We start from the raw sequence: 19,697 nt of genomic DNA on the forward strand, positions 1-19,697 counted from the left end.
CATCGCTCTCCAGTCATCTCGCGCATTGACTTCTCCCTATTCTGGGCTCCTGCAAGAGTAAATCTCGCAATTCCAACCCCAGATGAGACTGAACTTAAGGGCCTTGTCTACACGGCGAGCGAACAAAACTGGTATACTGATAATGTTCCGGCCGAAATACGCTGATATGGCCAGGATCGCAATTGGCGTTTTGGTGGTCAAGGTGTGTCAAGAAGCCCCAATGGAGGGATTTCGAGATCAAGTGTTAAACCTGGAAAGGGACATCTTAGAGAATGAACGTAGCTAAGTTTCGGTCGTCCGCGAGGATATTAGTTTGCAATGTGAATTGCAGTCACGGTGGCCAGACAAGACGCTAGAAGAAGGCGAAACAGTCATCTGGAATTGAATTTTCCGAGACTGTCACACCTGCACCAATTGTGACATAGAGCTGGGTTTTAGGATGTCTCGACATCCTAAGAAATGAGTATTCATTAAGTATGTCTTGTTTCGCGTGTAATTTCGAGGTTAGAGAAGAAATTGTGCAGATTACATGGGCTAGAGTCAAGGGTATTTCCACATCAACGAAACGACGGGTACAGTGGTGAGACTTCCCACTTCCGTACTGCTCAAATCCACGGCTACTCCGTACGATTGGCGAGAAGGGCTGAAGAAGAGACGAAACCTCTTGTCACGGTAACTGGGTTACTTGCTTGTCTTCGTAATTATAAGTAGCTCCAGGCTCTGTATCGGCTTCCCTAAAAGCACCAAAAGACTACAACTCGGACCCAGTTGGTTAGATTGTAGAGTCACCGCCGCTCAAAGGTCTTACTGCAGGCGGCGAGCAAGACAATTTCTTAGGCGGTTCCGTAATATGAGGTGGAGACGGGATGAACCGCCACTTGACCAGACTCGGTCTTGCTGAGCTAAGTTCGTCCGTGAAGCTTTCAAACAGGGAGTATCCACATGATTGTGGATGCGGCAGGCAACAGTTAATGGTCTGCGAGAGGTCTGCACAAGGCCCTTTGTCTGTGATGAAAGGTTCAACGAGCCCCAATTGTCATAATCTGTGGAGTCCTCTCGCAAGCATCAATGAATTGCGAGGGAGCGTAGCGATATGAAGTAATTCCTGAACCTCAGATAAAATCTGATGAGAACCCAGAGTCTGTGATTTGGGTGCCCAGGCATTCCAATACCACCGCCTCTCGCCGCGTAGGAGGCACTGTTGGTGTTGGATAAAACTGCCTTTGTTGATAGAACAAGCAAACTTGGTGTAAATGCTAGCTGTTATAACGTCGGCTATGAGAACTGAGAATAGCCGGAAAAAGCAATTATTTGCTTCGGGCGAACGGGAAGTTTTCTAGTATTAAAAGGAGAGCTGCAGACTCTGTCTGCAGCTCGAACAACAAGAATAATAATTTTGTGAAAGAGCTTAGTTAACAATGAGTCTCATAACGTGATAGTTGGAGCCTCGTAAGTTTTAGTGATTTGCTTCTTAACGCCATTCCCAGATTGCTCTTAAGTTATCTTTGTGGGCAACTTTTTGACATGTTTTTCCTGTGCTAAGTAATGCCCAGTGTAGCAGTAGCGCCAATCGAGGCATCTGTGACAATGTCATCCGCCAATGAAACTGAGGCCGGAGCCGTGCTAGTTACGGAAAGCCCTGTGTGGCGACACCGAATTGAGAGCGATACCAGTGCTCTACAGTGGATGTTAGACAACACTTCCCAGATGCTAAGTCGGCACAGGGATATTATCAAAAAGCATGGAATCTGGATTGTCACAAAGACCTACTCTACTCGCCGGTGTGCCATTGCCGTTATAACATCAAAGGCTTCCGCCGTTGAGATTGGCCTCGGCGTGAACGTCCAGGGCGTCCTAGAATTAACACCGAAAAGCGAATGGAAGAATGGATCTGGAAGCTTCTGTACGGGGCTACACGAGGGTGAGGGAGAGGTGGTGGTGTTTATAAGTGGGATATACTTTACGCGAAAGCTTTTGCGGTTGTAGGTATGTGTCACACAACACGATTGATTGGATAACTGAGCAACGAGAGACTCTTGATTTTCTATCTAAAAGAGTGGAATTATATGAAATTATATACTTATTGGAATACTGCTGCTTACGCAGCAGTATTACGATTTCCTATTGCCATTTGCCACTTTGCCACACTCGCATGTTTGGTTGACTGAGGCAGCATTTATTTGACAATAGCATATTGTGCTTGCTTTGAATGAGCGACCTGACCTTAACAGTATGATTACTTGAACCATATACCTTCTGACGTCGCAGCCCTCTTTGAACTGCAATCAATCTCGCAACGCAGTGGCCTAAGGATTCGAATTAATCATTCCTGCACGATTTCCAATTTCGGCATCCCTACGGTATTTTCCCATTCCGCGTGCATTCCAATGGAAACGCCTAATCCAAAACATCCATCCAGATAGCAGTAGTACGGATAGAGGAATGATGACGACCCAAAGCATCCAAAACTGTCCGCTTACATGGGTTGAGATGGTTGACCCATCCGGACTAGGTGTGGTGCCAAAGAATTGTGTCCCGAAGATGGAGCTTACTGTGGAAATGGGCAAAAATATCATGGCCACGATGGCCAAAGTTTTCATGACGTGGCTGTCTTCTCTCATCACGTTGCTATCTTGCAAGCTTCGTACATTGAAAGCCTGCATTTGGTCAGTACATGCCTACAGAGGAACAATACTGACGGACACACCAAGTTGATAACATTTTTGAGTCTCTGTTCGATACTTGATAATCTCAACCTTGTCGAAAAGAAAGATTCTCGGCGATGGCACAGAGCATCCTCGGTGGCTAACCACACGGCACTGACTTTGCTCATCCGCGAATGCGCTTGAATCGCACTGTCCAAGGAGCGCAATGCCCCATCTACGGCTTCTCTAAGATGCAGGGCGTCCTTGGCAACGGCATGGATGTGACTGTAGCTCGCACCCGGGGGCGCTTCTTGCTTAGTTTCGAGGAGCGATGCTTGCTTGAAGACTGTCTGAGAAGAATCAAGTTAACAATCTAAGCGTGGGTCAACAGGCTTGGTCGACTTGCCGTTTCGATATCCCGTGCAAGGTCAAGAACTTTCCATGCACTTTCGTCAACGAGCACATGCCAGGCCTCGAAAACCATGGCGAAAAGTAGATATGGATCTTTCAAGATATCACCCCAGTCGGGAGATCTGTATAGTTGGTTGAGGATGCACCACAATGCTGGCGGGGGCTCAAAGCATATCAGTGTTACATTCCTTCGCTGGTCCTTTGCAGTCGTGTTCGAATTTAAAATAAAGCCCGACCTGATCCACTGTGATGCGGAATTCTTCTCTTCGCTCGGCAAAGGGCTCAAAAGATGCATCCATGAAGCTAATACGCATCAGTATGATTTGGTTTCACAAACTCGGCGGTTTACTCTCAATAGAATTTGTAGAACCCACTGATTGTTCCATTTTGTATGGCACGAATTCCAAACGAATGTATTACCGACTGCAAGCTTTCTGCTGTAAACTGACTAGGTATGTCGCACAATTTATGAAACTGGTTAAAGTCGTGCAGCTTCTGAGGCGAATCCCTCGGGGCGATACTGGACGACACTGTTAGGCCCCCGCATAGACAAGCAAGCACAAGCAAGAGCGAGCTGGAAAAATGTAGGGCGAGAGGTTGACTCTACTCCATGAATGCACATACAGGATGGCTAGGTCCCACTCATCCCAGAAGTCTAGGTCCTGGAGAGTCGATAGGTTCAAAACTTCGGCACTTTCTCCTATTGTACAAGAACTCGTTGGTCAGAGATCTGCCAAGTTTATGAATCCATGCGCCTTCCTAATAGGCATGGAATGCATATTGATAACCGACTCGTGGTAAGATCTTACCCCTACGCCACACGAACAAGTGGATGGGAGCACGGTGATCCAGGGTCCCCAACAGATACTTTTTCCCTTCGCTGAGCTGTGAATGGTTGGAAAATGAAGAGTCATGCTCCAGTCGGCTAATCAAAGCTTCCCTTCCGAAACTTTGGATGTACTTGGGATTATTCAATAAATTTGTCATATTTAGACAGCATGTTTGATAAGATGTCTTTGTTGTAGGCTACGTGAGATATTTTAATGTTTCGAAAATCCTGGTTCCTGAAAGGAGGCACTTTTGACCCAACACCAGGGCTCAGAACAAGGCAACCAATGACAGTCACAACCAGAAAACTGACTCGTAAGCATGGAAGGTAGGAAGCTGGACGCCTTATTATGGTTGCATTTGCGGTGAGATTTTCTCTCTACACAGAGTTAAGGATCGACAGAAAAGGCGGCACAAGGCGACATGGTTCTCTCCTGCGCCGCCTCACTTGTCAGCCCAACTGATAGCCTTGTTCTAACTTTTGAAAGTGCGTTCTATTATGGAATCCTTCCCACCCGTGGCAGCGGCAGTACAAAAAGGGGCAAAATAATACGCTTTGCTTTTTAGATGCTTTCTGCACATAAATTCTCATATCTAATCATGGTAAGATAGGTTTCCCTGAAGAGCTGGGCGAAAACGCTGAAGTAACATCTTCTTCAACTCACTTAGACACCAACTCAGTCTGGACGACACTATTCATCTGGCGCCCACCCCAACGAGGCCGAGATTCGTAAAATTCAGGTAGGTGTTACTTTCTCCGCCCATTACTTTTTAATTTAGCTGATTCTCTTCAACTAACTAATCCTCCCTGCAGGACAATTGTGATTGGACGCCAGCTCCAGCCCAACAGCCAAAATCAACTTCAGGTACTCTATTGCTGGCAATATCTCGTTTTGAGGCTATAAAACTGAGAAAGAACAGGAAATAACACCGAACGCCATTCCACCAATTCAAATTCGGCCACGTCGGGCGCCTCGGGGGGCCAGAGCCAAACTGCAACCGGGACGTCTAATCACTAATTAGAAAGCAGACTGACGCTGCCACAACGTAGACAACATACCAGATTTCAGTACTCTTTTAGCTCCTAGTCTTTAATCCCAAAACTCAAGATGAACGGACAGCCGCAGTACAGAACGCAACAAAACAACGTGGAGCTCTTTATCGCAAACTTCGACGATGCTAAAGGGTGGTTCAATGCTTGGTCTGGCTCGAATGGGCAATGGCAGTGGAGGCCGTGGGGGGAAGAACCATCTAGGCCAAAACTGTATTATGCGTCAGCATTACAGTATAAGGCCGGGTTCGATTATTTTGCGGTGGATGGCATGGGACGAATAACAACCGGCAATCGGCCATTTGAGTGCACCATTCATCCCTACACAGGCAAATTTGAGAAACTATGCGTCCAGACTCGGGATTCGTTTTGCAATCTAGCCAACAGCACCTGGGACCGCACCGTGCTGAGACAATCCGGACCTGGATTGCTGCGTCTTGCATTGTTCACTCGCCAAGGCATTCACAAATCAAAACGAGCAGACCCTGATAAGTGGGATGCAGGGGATTGGCTTTCAGTCATGATCAGGTGGATTCCCGCAAGCGTGGGCATGAGTCTGCTGGCAAGTAAATAATCTTTACCAGCCGTTTAATTTTGTCCGTTCTAACATGCCTCCTCTATAGATCTTTCTGCCACAAAATGGTCTGCCAGCAGACAAAAACCCACACTCGTATTTGCCCTTTCGATACAACGGGTATAGATATCCACGTATGGCTCGCAACTTCTGGGAGAACAGGAAAGAAATATATGAGCTGCACCCCAGCGATGCTGGGGCCGCCACAGACGACAGCTTGCAGATGTATCGAGCCTTCAAGCCTCGTTTTCTCTGCTACCTTGAAGAAAAGACTGATGAAGATGGGAGAGTAAGATGGCATTTTGTAACAAAGCCTGTGAGACCGGTAAGATGAACTACCCGTTCAGTGACATCGACCAAGGTAGATACTAACGTTAGAACCAGAACGATCACACTCCATATGTTTTCATATCTTATACAAAAGAGCAATTTGACATACCAAATGATTCTCAGGCAACGCATCAAAACTATCAAAACTTGTTTGCTTGGGCAATCAACGCCACAGCTTATTATGCAGAGAATCTCGTAGAAGGTGCGAGAACGCCGAAGGCATTTTGGATCGACTGCAAATGCCAACCAGCCAAACGAGTTGACGCAAGTGGTCAAGTGAATGATAATTTATCAGAGCGTGAGAAAAAGGAGCTCATAGATCGTGATGTGAGTTGTAACTCTCCGTCTTCTCTGCCAATATGTGCCAACTCGAACCGAACTCTGGCTAAGCCGAAAATAATTAATACTAGATCTATACTATGAGCGATATCATCCGAGGCGCCGAAAGTACCATTGTTATCACGCACAGTGTAACGGATTCTGTAAGCAACGACTTGCTGCGTGGTTGGGGAGATCGCGTGTGGACTTTACCAGAAGTGATTCTCAGTAAAGGTAGCAATGTAACGCTGGTCGTGCATGGTGGAAAGCCAGAGCTTGTCCCCAAAGTCCGGCTGGCCGAACTAGCATGGAAGGATGCTGGTGAGGCGCGGCAACTTGTGGAACATTATACAAATCTCCATCTAAGCCGTCTTGAGCTGGTCAGCATTGCGATAAAAGCTCTGGCGAGACGAAGCCTCAAGGGGCACCATGAAGGGGACCGGAGTTACGCCCTGATGGGTCTCCTACGAGTCAGACCACTCATCGACAGCCAAGACACGTCATTTCAAGCGTTTGCAAGGTCAGAGATGAGAACATCCAAATATTACCGTGCTGAATTGCTCCAACTATAAACTAACGCTAAAGCAGGTTGTCACTACCGCAGGATAACGACCGGCTAATGGAACGTTTGATCTGTTTGTTACCAAGAAGCCCAGACGAACCTTGGGATAGCATGTCAGATATATTCAACTCAAGCCTCTGGGATATATATCCCGACACTCAAGTTTGTGGCATCGGGGAAAACGATACCATTGTTGTGGATGGATTCAGAGGTGCCTTGATCCAATGGTCCATGTTCTCACCGGTGCAAACAATGCACCGTCAGACCCTTCTGAGAAAAATCATCCTCATGGCGACTGCATGTATACCAATTTTGATGATTGTCGGGCCACCGATGCTCTCCACAGGAGTTAGCTCACAAAACACCGGCCCAACCGGCCAGACCGATTCTGGCAGGGACCTCAGAATCGCCGGTGGGGTTTTGACGGCAATTGCACTCCTCATACTATTCTCGGCGCCGCTTTACGTCCCCCACATGTACAATGGGAAGTTGTACGAGGTGGAACCATGCCTGTTTGGCGTCGAAGGCTACGTTCCTCTTCCAGAGGTGGAAGAACTATTATTTGGCTTTCGCCTGAATAGACTCAAGTGGAGTACATACGGGTCTCCACTCTCACGACATCGACACAGTTCTGCTTATCGCGAGAGAACAAGCAGAGAACAGGAATACACAGAGTATGACGATTGTAACTCGCCACCAACTCCCATGGGTCCGCCTACGGGTACCCGAAATTTCACATGGACATATCCAGTCGATGCTGTTGACCCTTGCGCGTTCTGTGAGAACTGCGAAGGAAGTGATGGTCTGTTTTGCACGAACAGCCATGAGACAATAAGCTCCATAGAATGCAAGAGTCGAAGCGAGTATGGGGAGATGAAGGTAAATATTGATCCTGACAGAGAACCCCCCACCCCCCCCTTTAGCTTCGTGTTTCTGGAGACACTGACAGATACCCGGAATACTAGGTATTCATGTTGGTAGACACTGCTGCAATGACGGCAACACTTTTCGAAGCTAGGCGCCCTCCAGTAGCCTTGATTATGGGGGGGTCCGAGGGTGGCATGAAACGGGCTCTTGCTTGCTCCTATGATATCAGCACGGGAATCTTGTATAGAGAGACGGTACTTAGGATGCCCTCCCAAACAAGCGATAAGATGCTGCTACTTCCTCGGGTTAGGCTGGGGTTAAAGAGCCCATATAAGATTAGTGACATTGAAAGAGCCACCCCTGGTTATCCTTCGTTGGCTAGGCCATAGGGTCTTAGTTACAGTCCCAATGTATATACATGTCTTTAGTGGGCATATGTGGCCTACCTTTTAGTCCGGAATGGTAATTTGTTTTTGAGCTCCCACCTTTAATTGTGCAGTCCCCTCGACACATCGATTGAAACCATGCTGGAGGTGAAAGGTGGTGTTAGAAACCCTATAGAAACGCAACGGCCAGGTTAAACAAACCGCCTTCGCAGATCGTCTTCTCCTTACCAGGATATAAATTCCCAGCTCTTTAAGTCCAACACACCCTCCTTAGTCCGCGCTGGCTTGACTTAGAAACGGAACGGGTGGTCGCGCTGCTACTGCTTTCTACGGTTCTCAGTTAGCTGCAAAACTGTCGCTACGTAAAACTGCGCATACCTACCTTTCTTCTTTTAATTAGTTCTAACATAGAGCTATAGCTAGAGTTTAAAAGAACTTAGGTATACTAAGATTCTTTGCTAGAGAAGGTATTATTATATTAGCTAGTAAAAAGATAATTATAAGGAGTATCTCTGTGTGGTTTTAATATACTGCCTCTATAGGTGGGAGTGCTAGTAGTTTGTAGGCTTACTTTTGCTAATCTCGCTTATTGCTAGGAGTTACTAGTTATAAGGCTAGAGATAAAGACGAGTGTGTAAGCCAAGCTACTATCAGGCCTACCATGTTACAGAGAGTTTAACATAGAAGTGTCGTCAAGTCGACCACGAAACTGGCTCTGCAGTTAGTCGCCTACCAGCAGGACGGAAGACGACAACGGTTTATTATGTTTACCAGCCCTTTAAACCAGGCAAGTACCTTGCGCTAAATAACAGTTGATCAAAGTTGAGACTGTTCTACAGCTTATATTTTCCTTCTAATGCCTATCATAAAATGCGATAGACGCTATTGCTTGACTGTATTACCTTGCTAATGCACACTAAATATAGGTTAACACGCGGCCGTCTATTGTATCCTACCAGCCTCAGTTGTCTCATCTCTTGCCTCTTTCAAGAACGGCACCAGTGATGTTCCACCTGTTCCCGTTAACTCTTGCTTACTGTTCTTATCTGCTGAGGCGCTTGCAAGATTCTTCCTTGCTTTCTCTGCTGGCGCTTGCTTTGAGGGTAGGATTATGTAACGAGTCACAATCTGAATGTGTTTGTCACGAAAGCTCCCTAGAACATCAACAGCAGCAACATAGGCGGCACGCAGGTCCTCCTCAGTGGCTGGAGAGTTGAGGACAGCTTCCCGGATGCTGCCTAGATTTCCAATATACTCTAGAAACCGCCTATGAGGCCCCGGCATGTACTCTCGAACCTCATCATGAAAACTCTTCTGGCCTTTGCTTCCGTGAGAGAAGTGCTCGACGCCCAGGATAATGTCAAAGAACTGAATGAGTGAGCTTTGCCCATTGCTTCCACCTCTCAATTGCCTCCATTCCCCCTTGCCGTCTCCTTCGTCGTAGAATATGCCTCGTGGGAGGCCAGCATGTTGCATGTTTTTGCTCCCAGCCAAAAATGGTCGAATTTGATGATAAAAGACCGACGGGTCGCACCCTTCGTACATTCTTCCTAGTAGCGTGCTGACCATTTGTATGCAGGCTTTCAACTCCCGCAAAGCGCTGGTTATCACTGGATAGTTTTTGTCCGAGATGGCTGCTATTGCGCCAATCATGGTTTGGATAATACCTGCAGCTTGGGATTCCATGGCGACGCTGAGCATCATGAACCATACCTCGTCTTTGGTTCCTGTAAACGAGGCGATTACGTCGAGATCGTTGACTTCAGAAAAACTATTCTCGTTCTTGGATGTGAAGTTCCAGAGATTAGTAGCTGCGTAGGAAACTCCTGGTGGCATTTCCACATGGGCTGCTATTTCAAGAAATGGAATGCTAATCTGTGGTGGGAGTATCTACAGTTGATTAGATACCGCAGAGTAAGAATACAGTTCTCTGCCGGCTATTACTTACCTCTTCAGGCTCATCACCACCCCAGGTATGTGCGCTGGTTATATAGGCGAGCATTACATATGCTCGTCGCCACTCTGCCTCAGACCTCAGTCGCCCGGTAGACAGGATAGGCAGTTGCGAAACTGCCTCTCTAATTGTGCCATTTTGTATATGGGCCGGCAGGTGCTGCAGAATGAACTCCCATGGTGTGTAATAACCATCGGCCAGCACTTTGGGCATGCTTTTTTCCGGAAGAAACGCATTGCATGTGATGGCAAACTTGGACAAGCCAACCGAAGCACTATTATGCACTGATCGTGATGTGTGTCTCGCAATGATTGGGGCCATAATGCGAGTTGTTTTGTAAACTATGCCTGTATACAATAGGGTACCGTGGGCGACTGTGCGTGCTTACAGATCGATGAGAGATATTGGAGCTCTTATGTTGTAGTGCCAAATTTTGTCTAATTTGGTACTGAACAAAATATACCTTCTCGGCACAAGAGATGTTGGTCGATACGTTAACACTTTAATGGTTGTTTCGTCTTGCACCTTTGAACGATGTCGAAACAACTTGACATAGTTTAATAAACGTAGTCACGGAACTACATAGGCTGTGTGGAACGTGTCATTTCATCTGTGTATTGGCAGGTGATGTCAAGGCCGAAATTGATCATGGGATTTCATTCCGTTCCGATTCCGGTTCCGGGGCCCGGTTGGTGTCGGGGCCACAACAATGATTTTTGGCTAGGAGGACACATCTCGGGGAGCCCAGCCAATCAGTTGTCGAGGTTTGTTATGGAAATGCACGGAAGTGGAAGTCGAGAAGTCACAGTGCTGCCGTGTGTGCTGGAGATGCCGTCTGGAAAGGCAGCGTCACGGTACATACCTCTGAACATTTTATACAACACAGAGTAACTACCTGAACGGCTCACGCAGACCTTTCCAAAGAGGTTTTACAATCTCAATACAACTCTTAAATCATTCAACTAGAATGCTACTTGCTTGAGCGATGCAAACCCGTAACTTTATCTTGCTTAGCTTTCTTCTCAGAAATCTGCTGCATTTTCAACAGTTTCTTCTTCTGATTTTTGCTCAATGCTGCCCCTGGATTGCTTTGTGTACATTGCCCTTGTACTTGCAACCCAGCCCTTCCATTGCTCACTGCCTTTTTCACCGTACCTTGCCACTGTAACGGACGTAGTGCCATGAACTCCTTTACCGTCTCATCTGTCACCTCAACCCGTCGTTGTTGGAAGGCTTGAACATATCTTTGGACGTAATCAATACAAATGGCTTTAAGCTATGCAAGGTTTGGTCAATGTCGTCGTGCACAGCGCAAGGGTGTTTGTCCACTTACCTCTCCAGTAAGCAGCTTGCCACTATTGTAGTCTTCTTTGACACAACCTAGTTCTTCATCACTTTCCATGAAAAACTCAAGGTATTGATAAGAAACATCAACTGAGGCATCGCCCCCCTTTTCTCGGTGCTCCTCTACACTTTCTCTGCCCCCGGAAAACGCATACCTTGAGCAGGATTGTCAGTTTGAGGGTGTACACGCAACCCGGGAACACTCACTTGTTAATCTTGGTTTTAATATTTTTGGGTGTATCGTTCAAGAAAATGGCAGATTTATCGTCGCTGGCAGACATTTTGGACCCGGGGCCTTGAAGTGCATCTAGGAATCGCATGTAGATGGAGCAAGGTTTGGCGATGTGCAATCCGGCGGCGCAATCCCTGGTCAGGCGAAAGTAAGGGTCTTGGTCGATTGCACACGGAATCAAGCATGGAATTTTGGAGCTGATGGATATATCCGAACCAAAAATGTGCGGGTACGAAGATGCAAAGGCAGCTGCACCTTGGATGCTCGGAAAGAAAATCTTTCCAATCGCAGAGTCGCCGTTAAAACCAAAGACGGCCCTGGCGGTATTGTACGTAACCTTTTTCGAGAATCGAATTATGTTCTCGTAGAATGCACCTCCGACGTACTCGAAGTCAGAGAAGATAAAGGTCTTGTTCTTGTTAAAGCCACAAGCAATGATATCTTTTGCATTAGCCTTGCCATAGGCTATAGTTTCGTCGACAGTCTTTTTGGGAGAGAAGAGAAACTTTTCGTCTTTATCGCGACATGTTAGAATCCAGTATATAACGGCCATTGAGGTGAGCTAGACTAACCATCTGTCAACATAATAACCAGAGCCACATCAAAGACCTCTTGTAACCACCTATTTTAAGCATCAGTTGCCAAGGCATTAAAATGGATGTGACAACAGCATCATACTTGACAAAGTCAAAAACCAGACTGTGGCCAACATGCATGCTGTCGCTGCTTGGGCCTCTCCCAGTGTAGAGAAAAAAGGGTTCTTTCTGCACTATGATTAAGATACGTTCGAGTCAGGCTCCATTGAAACTCACACGTTCATAAAGATCCAGAATATGAGATAAATCCCTATGACTGAAGGCGATCCGTCTCCTCAGAAACCTGTGAGGTTTGCATCCCGTCACCCTCTCAAACCGTTCTAGCAGTGCATCATCAATTAACTTGGTGCCAAATTCTTCTACCAGCCTACGATAATCGATGGCTTTAGCTTTTCCGTCCGAGTCCAAGTCCCCTGCAACGGACCATGGGTTGACATCTTGTTTAGTGCTCTCGGTGGGCGGTAAATTGTCCTCAACCGGGGCCGAGCCAAGAGGTCTTTCCGGGAGTGTAAATTGAGCCATCGCTAATGGGAAATCAAGCAGGATTGAAGAGACCCTATGCAGGGCGATCCTGAAGCTCTAGTCATAGGACACTGATTGCACAGCACGGGGGTTAATATGAGCCTCCTTTTCTAAGTATCAACTAGACCCGCCGTCCCCTACTAGGTAATGGTTTCCGGCGTATTCGAAGAAGGCTGCACGTAATTATAACCAAAGGCATTACGTAGTGTATGAGTTTCTTCCGTTCCGTGTCAAGCCATGCTTCCGCACTGCTCCACAGCCCTCTGTGGCTGGCAGAAAATAACCGCTAGGTCATTTGGTCTACAAAAGGGAACGCTCCGGGGACCACTCCGCTAATGCAGAGAGATAGTACAGGTTATATTCCGTTGACACAACCCCCCAGCTTAGATGGCTATCAGATATGCTGCATACTAGGCCTTTTAGGTAGTGACCTTCCCGGTGGAAGGCTGGCGCTGGGAGGTGTATGTGGTTTCATGTGTGGGTGCCCTAGTGGCCGGAACAACTCTAAGATAGATGCTCCTCGCAGGGCTTAAACTTGCAACTTTGAGAGATGCGTAGTGACTCGCAAACCGGGCTCATAACTATTAAAGAAATAATCGCTAGGTTATTTAGTCTAGCCAAAGGGAACGCTCTGGGGAATGCTCCGCTAATGCAGAGAGATGGTACAGATTATATTCCGTTAACATCAATCAATATGTAGCTGTCGTGTCTAAAAGAGCCGAGTGGTTTCACACATTGTCGGTTGACTCTACCAAGCAGAAGACGACATCTTAGTTCATCATGTATGAGTCGCGGCATCTGAAAGGCTATGAGATACATCATTATTGCCTGCCGTCTTTCCTATACTAACAACTTACACCGCTACCGCGGCTACAGTGTCCCTTATAGCCCGTTGGTTCTCTTCAGTCAGACTAATGCCAAAATATCTCCGTATTGTGTCTATCCTCTCGTCTTCACTCTCAAATACTTTCTGCCATTGCTGAGTGCCATTCTTGCACCACTTGAAGGTGTTGCCATGAATAATGAGTACACCGTTGACCGAGCTGCCAACCTCTGAAGAATCAGCACTGCTCTGTAGGCAGGCATCACCAGACTTCAGATTGGGATCAGTCATGTCTTTGGTAGTAAACATGGCACAGACGACCTTGTATGTGAAAAAACTCCTGGGACTTCTGGAGGGGGACAGGTTCATGACAACAATGTCTTCGGGGAAAAGCTCGGTGTCCAGAAAGCAGTACTGCGGCACCCAGCTCTTCCGGTGGCCAGCTCGGTGCTCGTATATCCAGTACTTTTGCTCTCGCCGTGTGGCTTGTGGAATATGGCTGTGGTTCAGCCGCAGATCGCCTATTCCTGAGTGAGTTTGAATTTGTTCATGACGCAGCTCCAAGGGGCGCACAGGGCACCTTGAACCAAAGCAAACGTCCACTGCGTAGCGGGCACCTCCTACAGTGACAATGTTTAGACAGTGAGTGAGACCGCCGTACTTGGCCAGGATCGTGTCGTATACTCTGGCTGCAACCATGTAAGCGTCAAACCCCAACGAGAAAAGGACGCTATGAAAGAACGAATTGTTTTCCATGCAGTAGCCCCCTCGCCTTTTGACTACGATTTTTTCATAAAGGCGGTCTGCATTCACATCGATGACACGGTGCCATGAGTAATGCAGCGTGAGGTTCTCGAAAGGTATTGTGGCCAGCTGATGATGTTGCAACCGGAACAAGAATTGGAGTTGTTCATCTGTAGTGAGGTCGGTAGCACTAAGCTTTTGATATGCTGGTGGGAAGCCTATACGCTCAAAGTATTTTTGTAGTTGGGGTTTGCTGTATATTTGTTTGGCTTCCATGGCTTGATGATCTCGTCAGCGTTGCTTGTAGACACACATAAATGACGCAGAAGTGAATGAAAAAGGAGGGATCCGGTACGCTATCCTCGAGTAAATTTTCTACCGCTACGATTAAAGTGCGAAGCACATGTTGAGAGATTTCAGCTGCAAGATTTTAGTCACCGTATCAGTATCTCCAACTGAGCCGTTCCATTTGTAAGGCTGAGCTTTTCCAAGCTTGAGAAACCCATTCTGGCTTGCTGCCTTTCTGAGTGCATTTCAGTACAGTAATAGCATGTAAAGCTAAAGTTAACATACGTAATAATTTCCGAGATGAGCCGGTTTCCTACCACCCCCCGGGTTGTTGAGATGCAGGTCTCGGGAGGCCGGAAGCGGAAGCGGAAGCGGAAGCGGAAAAGTATGCTCAAAGTCACCACCCAACGCTCGGAGCACACTGGGAATGGGACACGGGGATGTGACCAGTAGCTATACCCGATAAGAAACCGTTCAACATTCCAATAGGAATGAGGCGAAATAAGCAGCTATAATGAGTGTATCACATCATGTTGCAAAGTTGAAAAAGAGAACAACGGCCGAGTCTCACGGTGCTACCTGACTGAAACACATTTACCATTAGTCTTTGAGACCGATCACATAAAACATTGCGATCAAAATGACAGTCGGAGGCTGGAAGCAGTTGGATATTGCTGTCATTGGAGGCGGTATTGGGGGACAGGCTGCGGCGACATCTTTGCGGCGACAAGGCCACAAAGTCACCATTTATGAGCGAGCAGATTTTGTCGGCGAAGTTGGCGCGTCCATCTCGTGTGCTGCGAATGGGACTAGATGGCTTGAAGATTGGAATGTCAACATCGAACTCGGCGATCCAGTTGTCCTCAAGAATCTAATCAGCCGCGACTGGAAGACGGGTGAACCCATCAACGTCTATGATCTCTCAAATTACAAGGAGAAATGGGGATATGTAAGTTCAGGCCCTTTATTCTAAACCGTTAATAAGACACTTAGTAACGTAACAATTTAGACGTACTACATGTTTCATCGGCAATACATGCACAAGATGCTCAAGGATAGTGCTACCAATGAGCACGGAGAAGGCATTCCGGCCAAACTAGTCCTCAACCACAAGGTTAGCATAGCAGACAATCTACCGATCTCACATCTATTCTAACTGGCTCCACAGGCGCAAAATGTCGACTTTGAAACCGGCGAGATCACATTCGCCAACGGAAATAAGGTGACGCACGACGCCATAATTGGTGCAGACGGCATCGGTTCCCAGATTCGCAAAGTCATGGGAATTGAAACGGTCCGCAAACCTGCCACGTGCACATGTCTACATGCAAACGTGGATACAGAGAAGGCCGTAAAGCTTGGACTGGTAGACTATTCCGTGAATAGTGCCATTGAGTACTGGGGAGGCTATCACACGCACTTCAAGATTGTCCTCTCACCTTGTAACAGGGGCCGACTGCTGTCATACTATTGCTTCTTCCCTCGTGAGGCTGGCGATCTGACAGCCCAGACGTGGGATCAGGAAGCCACAGTTGAGGAACTGCTGGCACCGTACCCCGACCTCGACCGCAATGTGTTCAAGCATCTAGAGCAAGGATACGAAGTGCGGCCATGGCGATTGTGGCTGCACGAGCCCTATCCTTTTTGGCAGAAAGGCGTAGCTTGTCTGATGGGAGATGCAGCTCACCCAGTATGTAACGGCATTTCAATCGGATGTCTTTATCCTTCGATGTTTTACGTCGGAATTCTATACCAGATCTTCGAAACGCTAACTAGCTTATAGATGATGCCAGATCAGAGCCAAGGTGCCTGCCAAGCCATTGAGGATGCCGCTGCACTGGGTCTGGTGTTCAGCAAGGAGCACTTTAATGGCAATGTGAGGGATGCGTTGGAGATCTATGAGACAATCAGAAAGCCAAGAGGCACCAAGGTGCAAGCTGCGTCCGCCCGAGCTCGCTTGAATATTAATGAGCGCATCGGTAAATTTGTCACTTCCAAACTGAAATGCGAAGCAAAACACTGATATCGAGTTTACAGGCTTTTCCAGCAATACAGACAACGAAGTGTTTGCAGTCCAAGATGAGGAGGACACATTAACTATTGACGAAATGAACAGGTAATTGCAAATCACGCTGGAAACAAGAACCTAGTCTAACTGTCCTTGTAGGTATGACATGAAGGCACACGTGAGGGAGGTGGTGAAGAGCCGCCGTCAAGGATCTTAGTTGAGATTGGGATGAGGGAAATGTTTTAAAACTGTCAGGAAATTGGAATTTGGCTTGGGATAGTTAGAAGATCAACTTTCTGTTCCTGCCAAATTCACTTAAATGCAACTACATGTTTCGTATGTCCACATTCTTGACCATGTTGCTTTCAAACACCAACTTTCCACATTACTGCAAACATTGAAGACATGTTACAATGGCACTCGTATCACTATATAGCCCGTGGTTGAGCTGAGAACAGGAGCTATCATCGTCTCCAACATGTCACGACATCCTCCCGAGAAGCAGTACCTCAACACGGATTTTGACTCCGGTTTGGGACGACAGGAATAAAATTGGTAATCCTTTTTTCACGCCTTTGGAAGACCCAGCATTCTATCTGTCTAAGACAACCCTGAAACACCCAGTACGGCTCACTCGTTTTGCCAAGGTGTGTTCGAACACCATCACTGAAATCCCTTATTAGGCCATGAACTAGCATCAAACTCTCCGTCAAACAGCAAGTCACCTCCAAATAAAGGCAAACCTGTTCTTAGATAGGTATCGTCAACTGCAGGTGCTGTCATTGTTTGGCTGAGATGAGGTGCAATGCAAGCCGTGGGATTGGAGGTCGTCGGGAACGAACCTAGGCACAAAAGATTAGCTCAATTTGTACGTGAAAATACTCACTCATATCACAAAGGCATCTTCTTACTCCATTCTTCCACCAGCTGCAGCAGTCGTTGCAGACATGTGATGCATCGATCAATCAAGGTTATGCCATCTCCGATATGGCTGAGGGCTTCAATTGCTTTGCCCAAGACCTGCTTGCCATGTTCCAACTTGCGTTTGCTGCCGGGATCCTTCTCTGACTCATACTGAGGGCAAAGAAGGCTACCGAAAATGATGAGACCTGCATTAAAGACTGAAACGTCGTTAGGAACAGGCCCATTGTGAAAGGAATGCGGTACGAGTCTCACTGTAGTAAATCGTAAACCACCATGACCCCAAGCACGACTTGCCAAGTCGCCGATTTCTGAGTACGCGATGAGTGAGTAAAATAATCTCTTCAGCCGATTGAATGTAGCAATTCCTTATGCTCTCCTCTGTTTGCTCCGAGGCACGTCGCGGTTGCAAGGGGTCTGTTGACTCTGGCAGTAGGGCCCTGGTTAGGAGTGGTCGGTGCAGGAGTAACTGCGTGTTGAGGTATCGCAATGTGAGAATGATGCGGTACCGTTCAACATCCGAAGACTCAAGGGTTGCCTCTGAGCTTTCGGCTATGCTGCTAGAGGGAGTAAGAGACAAGCAGGTAGGCAAGGTGTAACGCCACTCATTCAACTCTTGTTGAAGTTGGAGGATTCGAGTAACCATACACACGGTTGAACGCTCTTCGCACCCGAGGTTGTGTCCGTAGAGGCCGCCCATGATTTTCCAGAGAATTTTGTACAGTTTTCTGGTGATATAGTTAGACAATTAGAAGATTAACACGGCTCGTGAGTCACTTGCATTGTCGCCGTGAAAAAGGCGACACTCTTAGATTCACCTAGCTCTCCTTGTATGGCAACGGGGAGTTCCAGCTGCACGTAGTCTTCATGGATTGTACTTGGACGGCCGTATGTCATGCTCAGGGATCTACTGCCACGTCAGAATCTTCACGAGGCAGGCTTTATGTGGAAGACGTACCGATCCAGCACAACGCAACCATACCAAGTGCGTTTTCTCATCTCTACTTCGATTGGTGGATGCGAACCTAAGTTCTGTTGCAAGTGAATTCCGATGGAAAGTGCTGCTTTGACAGCCAAGCCATGCGTAGCCCAGGTTTGAGCTGCTTTCTGAATGCCTTGTAGGTACTGGCTAGTTAAGAGGAGATATTGGACTATGCATACTTTAGTGAATTATCATCCCGCCGTGGCCACTCAGTATTTGGTCTCACCGGTTTCGAGAGTAGCCCCAGCAAGCATCTGACTACCGCACAACTCCTGTGCTCGTCGATAGAATATCTCCGATTCCACAGTTTTGGCATTCTCCGCATCCTGACAACCTCCACACGAGGCCATTGCCAACATGATATTCAGCAGGGCCAGCCATGTCCGGCGCGCTCTGACCCGAAAATTATTCTTCTTCAGATTCTCGTAGGTTTCGAGAAATGAAGGCTCATGTATGTAAGGGAAAAGCATGCCAGTAGTAGAAAAGTAATGCCGAATCAATGTCCTCGTCCTATGATCAGGAGGAAGCTGGTTACAGCTACCTATTTCTGTCCTTGACGGGCTACCAGGTATTAATCGTGATGGGTTGACCATGGCCCCAGTGTATTTCGTCCCTGTCGATGGGAACTTTAGTGAATCACGGACGTAGCCTCTGCGAGCAACAACCTGAAAGATGATTCTCATGAGGGAGATGTTCGATGTAGGTCCTGCAGCAATACAGTTGCTTTCAGTCAGTAATCTGTTCAACACATGTGGATTGGTCAACTGCTTACCAAAACATCCGGGGTCGTTGTCATCAACCAGTGACACTGCCATACCATCGGTGTCGTTGACGTCTACTTGCTCCTCCGATGCTTGCGGCTGAACACTTACAATGAGTGCTCCATGGTTACTTGAACCGTCATCCTGAATATCAATGTCACCATCCTCAATTGATGGTGTCGGGCTGCTGCCTTCTCTAATGGCGCTCCTTCTCTCATTGATCTGACTCATGGCTAGGTGCTCAAGTACCCGAAGCCGCGACTCTAAATTCGTTATGACGCTACAGGAGTCAGACAATTTCACACTTAAAATCTAGAAAATGGAACTGTTATGAGCCATACTCCTTGCTAATGATGAGATTGGAAGATGATAAGGGCATCTCGTATATGCATTCAAAGCCCATATTCTGGCACGATGAACATTTTGGACGGGCGCCATTGCACTGTATTGAGACTATTGATTAGAAGCACTTTCTCTCATGGTAAATGATTCGCTCCTACTCTAGATTTGCGAGTTCGGCATGCGTTGCATGCAAGCGCAGTCCGACGGC

The 19,697-nt window shown here is 47.2% G+C and overlaps 5 protein-coding genes across 5 annotated transcripts; 4 read left to right on the plus strand and 1 right to left on the minus strand.

Annotated features, from left to right (window-relative positions):
* Positions 1-1,587: 1,587 nt before the first annotated feature.
* Positions 1,588-1,986, plus strand: VFPPC_10386 (hypothetical protein; the record flags this gene model as incomplete). Its single annotated transcript, XM_018288764.1, has 1 exon — positions 1,588-1,986. One exon carries the CDS (start codon positions 1,588-1,590, stop codon positions 1,984-1,986), a length of 399 nt encoding a protein of 132 aa, XP_018137347.1.
* A 3,007-nt stretch (positions 1,987-4,993) lies between these two features.
* Positions 4,994-7,684, plus strand: VFPPC_10389 (3-hydroxyisobutyrate dehydrogenase protein; the record flags this gene model as incomplete). The annotated part of the gene is made up of 6 exons (XM_022428707.1): positions 4,994-5,497; positions 5,559-5,834; positions 5,888-6,166; positions 6,250-6,677; positions 6,743-7,598; positions 7,643-7,684. The coding sequence occupies 6 exons, from the start codon at positions 4,994-4,996 to the stop codon at positions 7,682-7,684; spliced, it is 2,385 nt and encodes a 794-aa protein (XP_022284013.1).
* A 7,431-nt stretch (positions 7,685-15,115) lies between these two features.
* On the plus strand, positions 15,116-16,700 carry VFPPC_10392 (salicylate hydroxylase; the record flags this gene model as incomplete). The annotated part of the gene is made up of 6 exons (XM_018288769.1): positions 15,116-15,424; positions 15,485-15,589; positions 15,644-16,165; positions 16,259-16,454; positions 16,513-16,591; positions 16,643-16,700. 6 exons carry the CDS (start codon positions 15,116-15,118, stop codon positions 16,698-16,700), a joined length of 1,269 nt encoding a protein of 422 aa, XP_018137353.1.
* Positions 16,701-17,775: 1,075 nt separating this feature from the next.
* Positions 17,776-18,003, plus strand: VFPPC_16867 (hypothetical protein; the record flags this gene model as incomplete). The annotated part of the gene is made up of 1 exon (XM_022429042.1): positions 17,776-18,003. The coding sequence occupies one exon, from the start codon at positions 17,776-17,778 to the stop codon at positions 18,001-18,003; it is 228 nt and encodes a 75-aa protein (XP_022284014.1).
* A 157-nt stretch (positions 18,004-18,160) lies between these two features.
* VFPPC_10393 (C6 transcription factor) lies at positions 18,161-19,378 on the minus strand (the record flags this gene model as incomplete). Its single annotated transcript, XM_018288770.1, has 4 exons — positions 18,161-18,311; positions 18,363-18,555; positions 18,613-19,092; positions 19,159-19,378. The coding sequence occupies 4 exons, from the start codon at positions 19,376-19,378 to the stop codon at positions 18,161-18,163; spliced, it is 1,044 nt and encodes a 347-aa protein (XP_018137355.1).
* Between the last annotated feature and the right edge of the window lie 319 nt (positions 19,379-19,697).

This window comes from Pochonia chlamydosporia, assembly GCF_001653235.2.
Source record: "Pochonia chlamydosporia 170 chromosome Unknown PCv3seq00011, whole genome shotgun sequence".
In the NCBI taxonomy this organism is placed as follows: domain Eukaryota; kingdom Fungi; phylum Ascomycota; class Sordariomycetes; order Hypocreales; family Clavicipitaceae; genus Pochonia; species Pochonia chlamydosporia.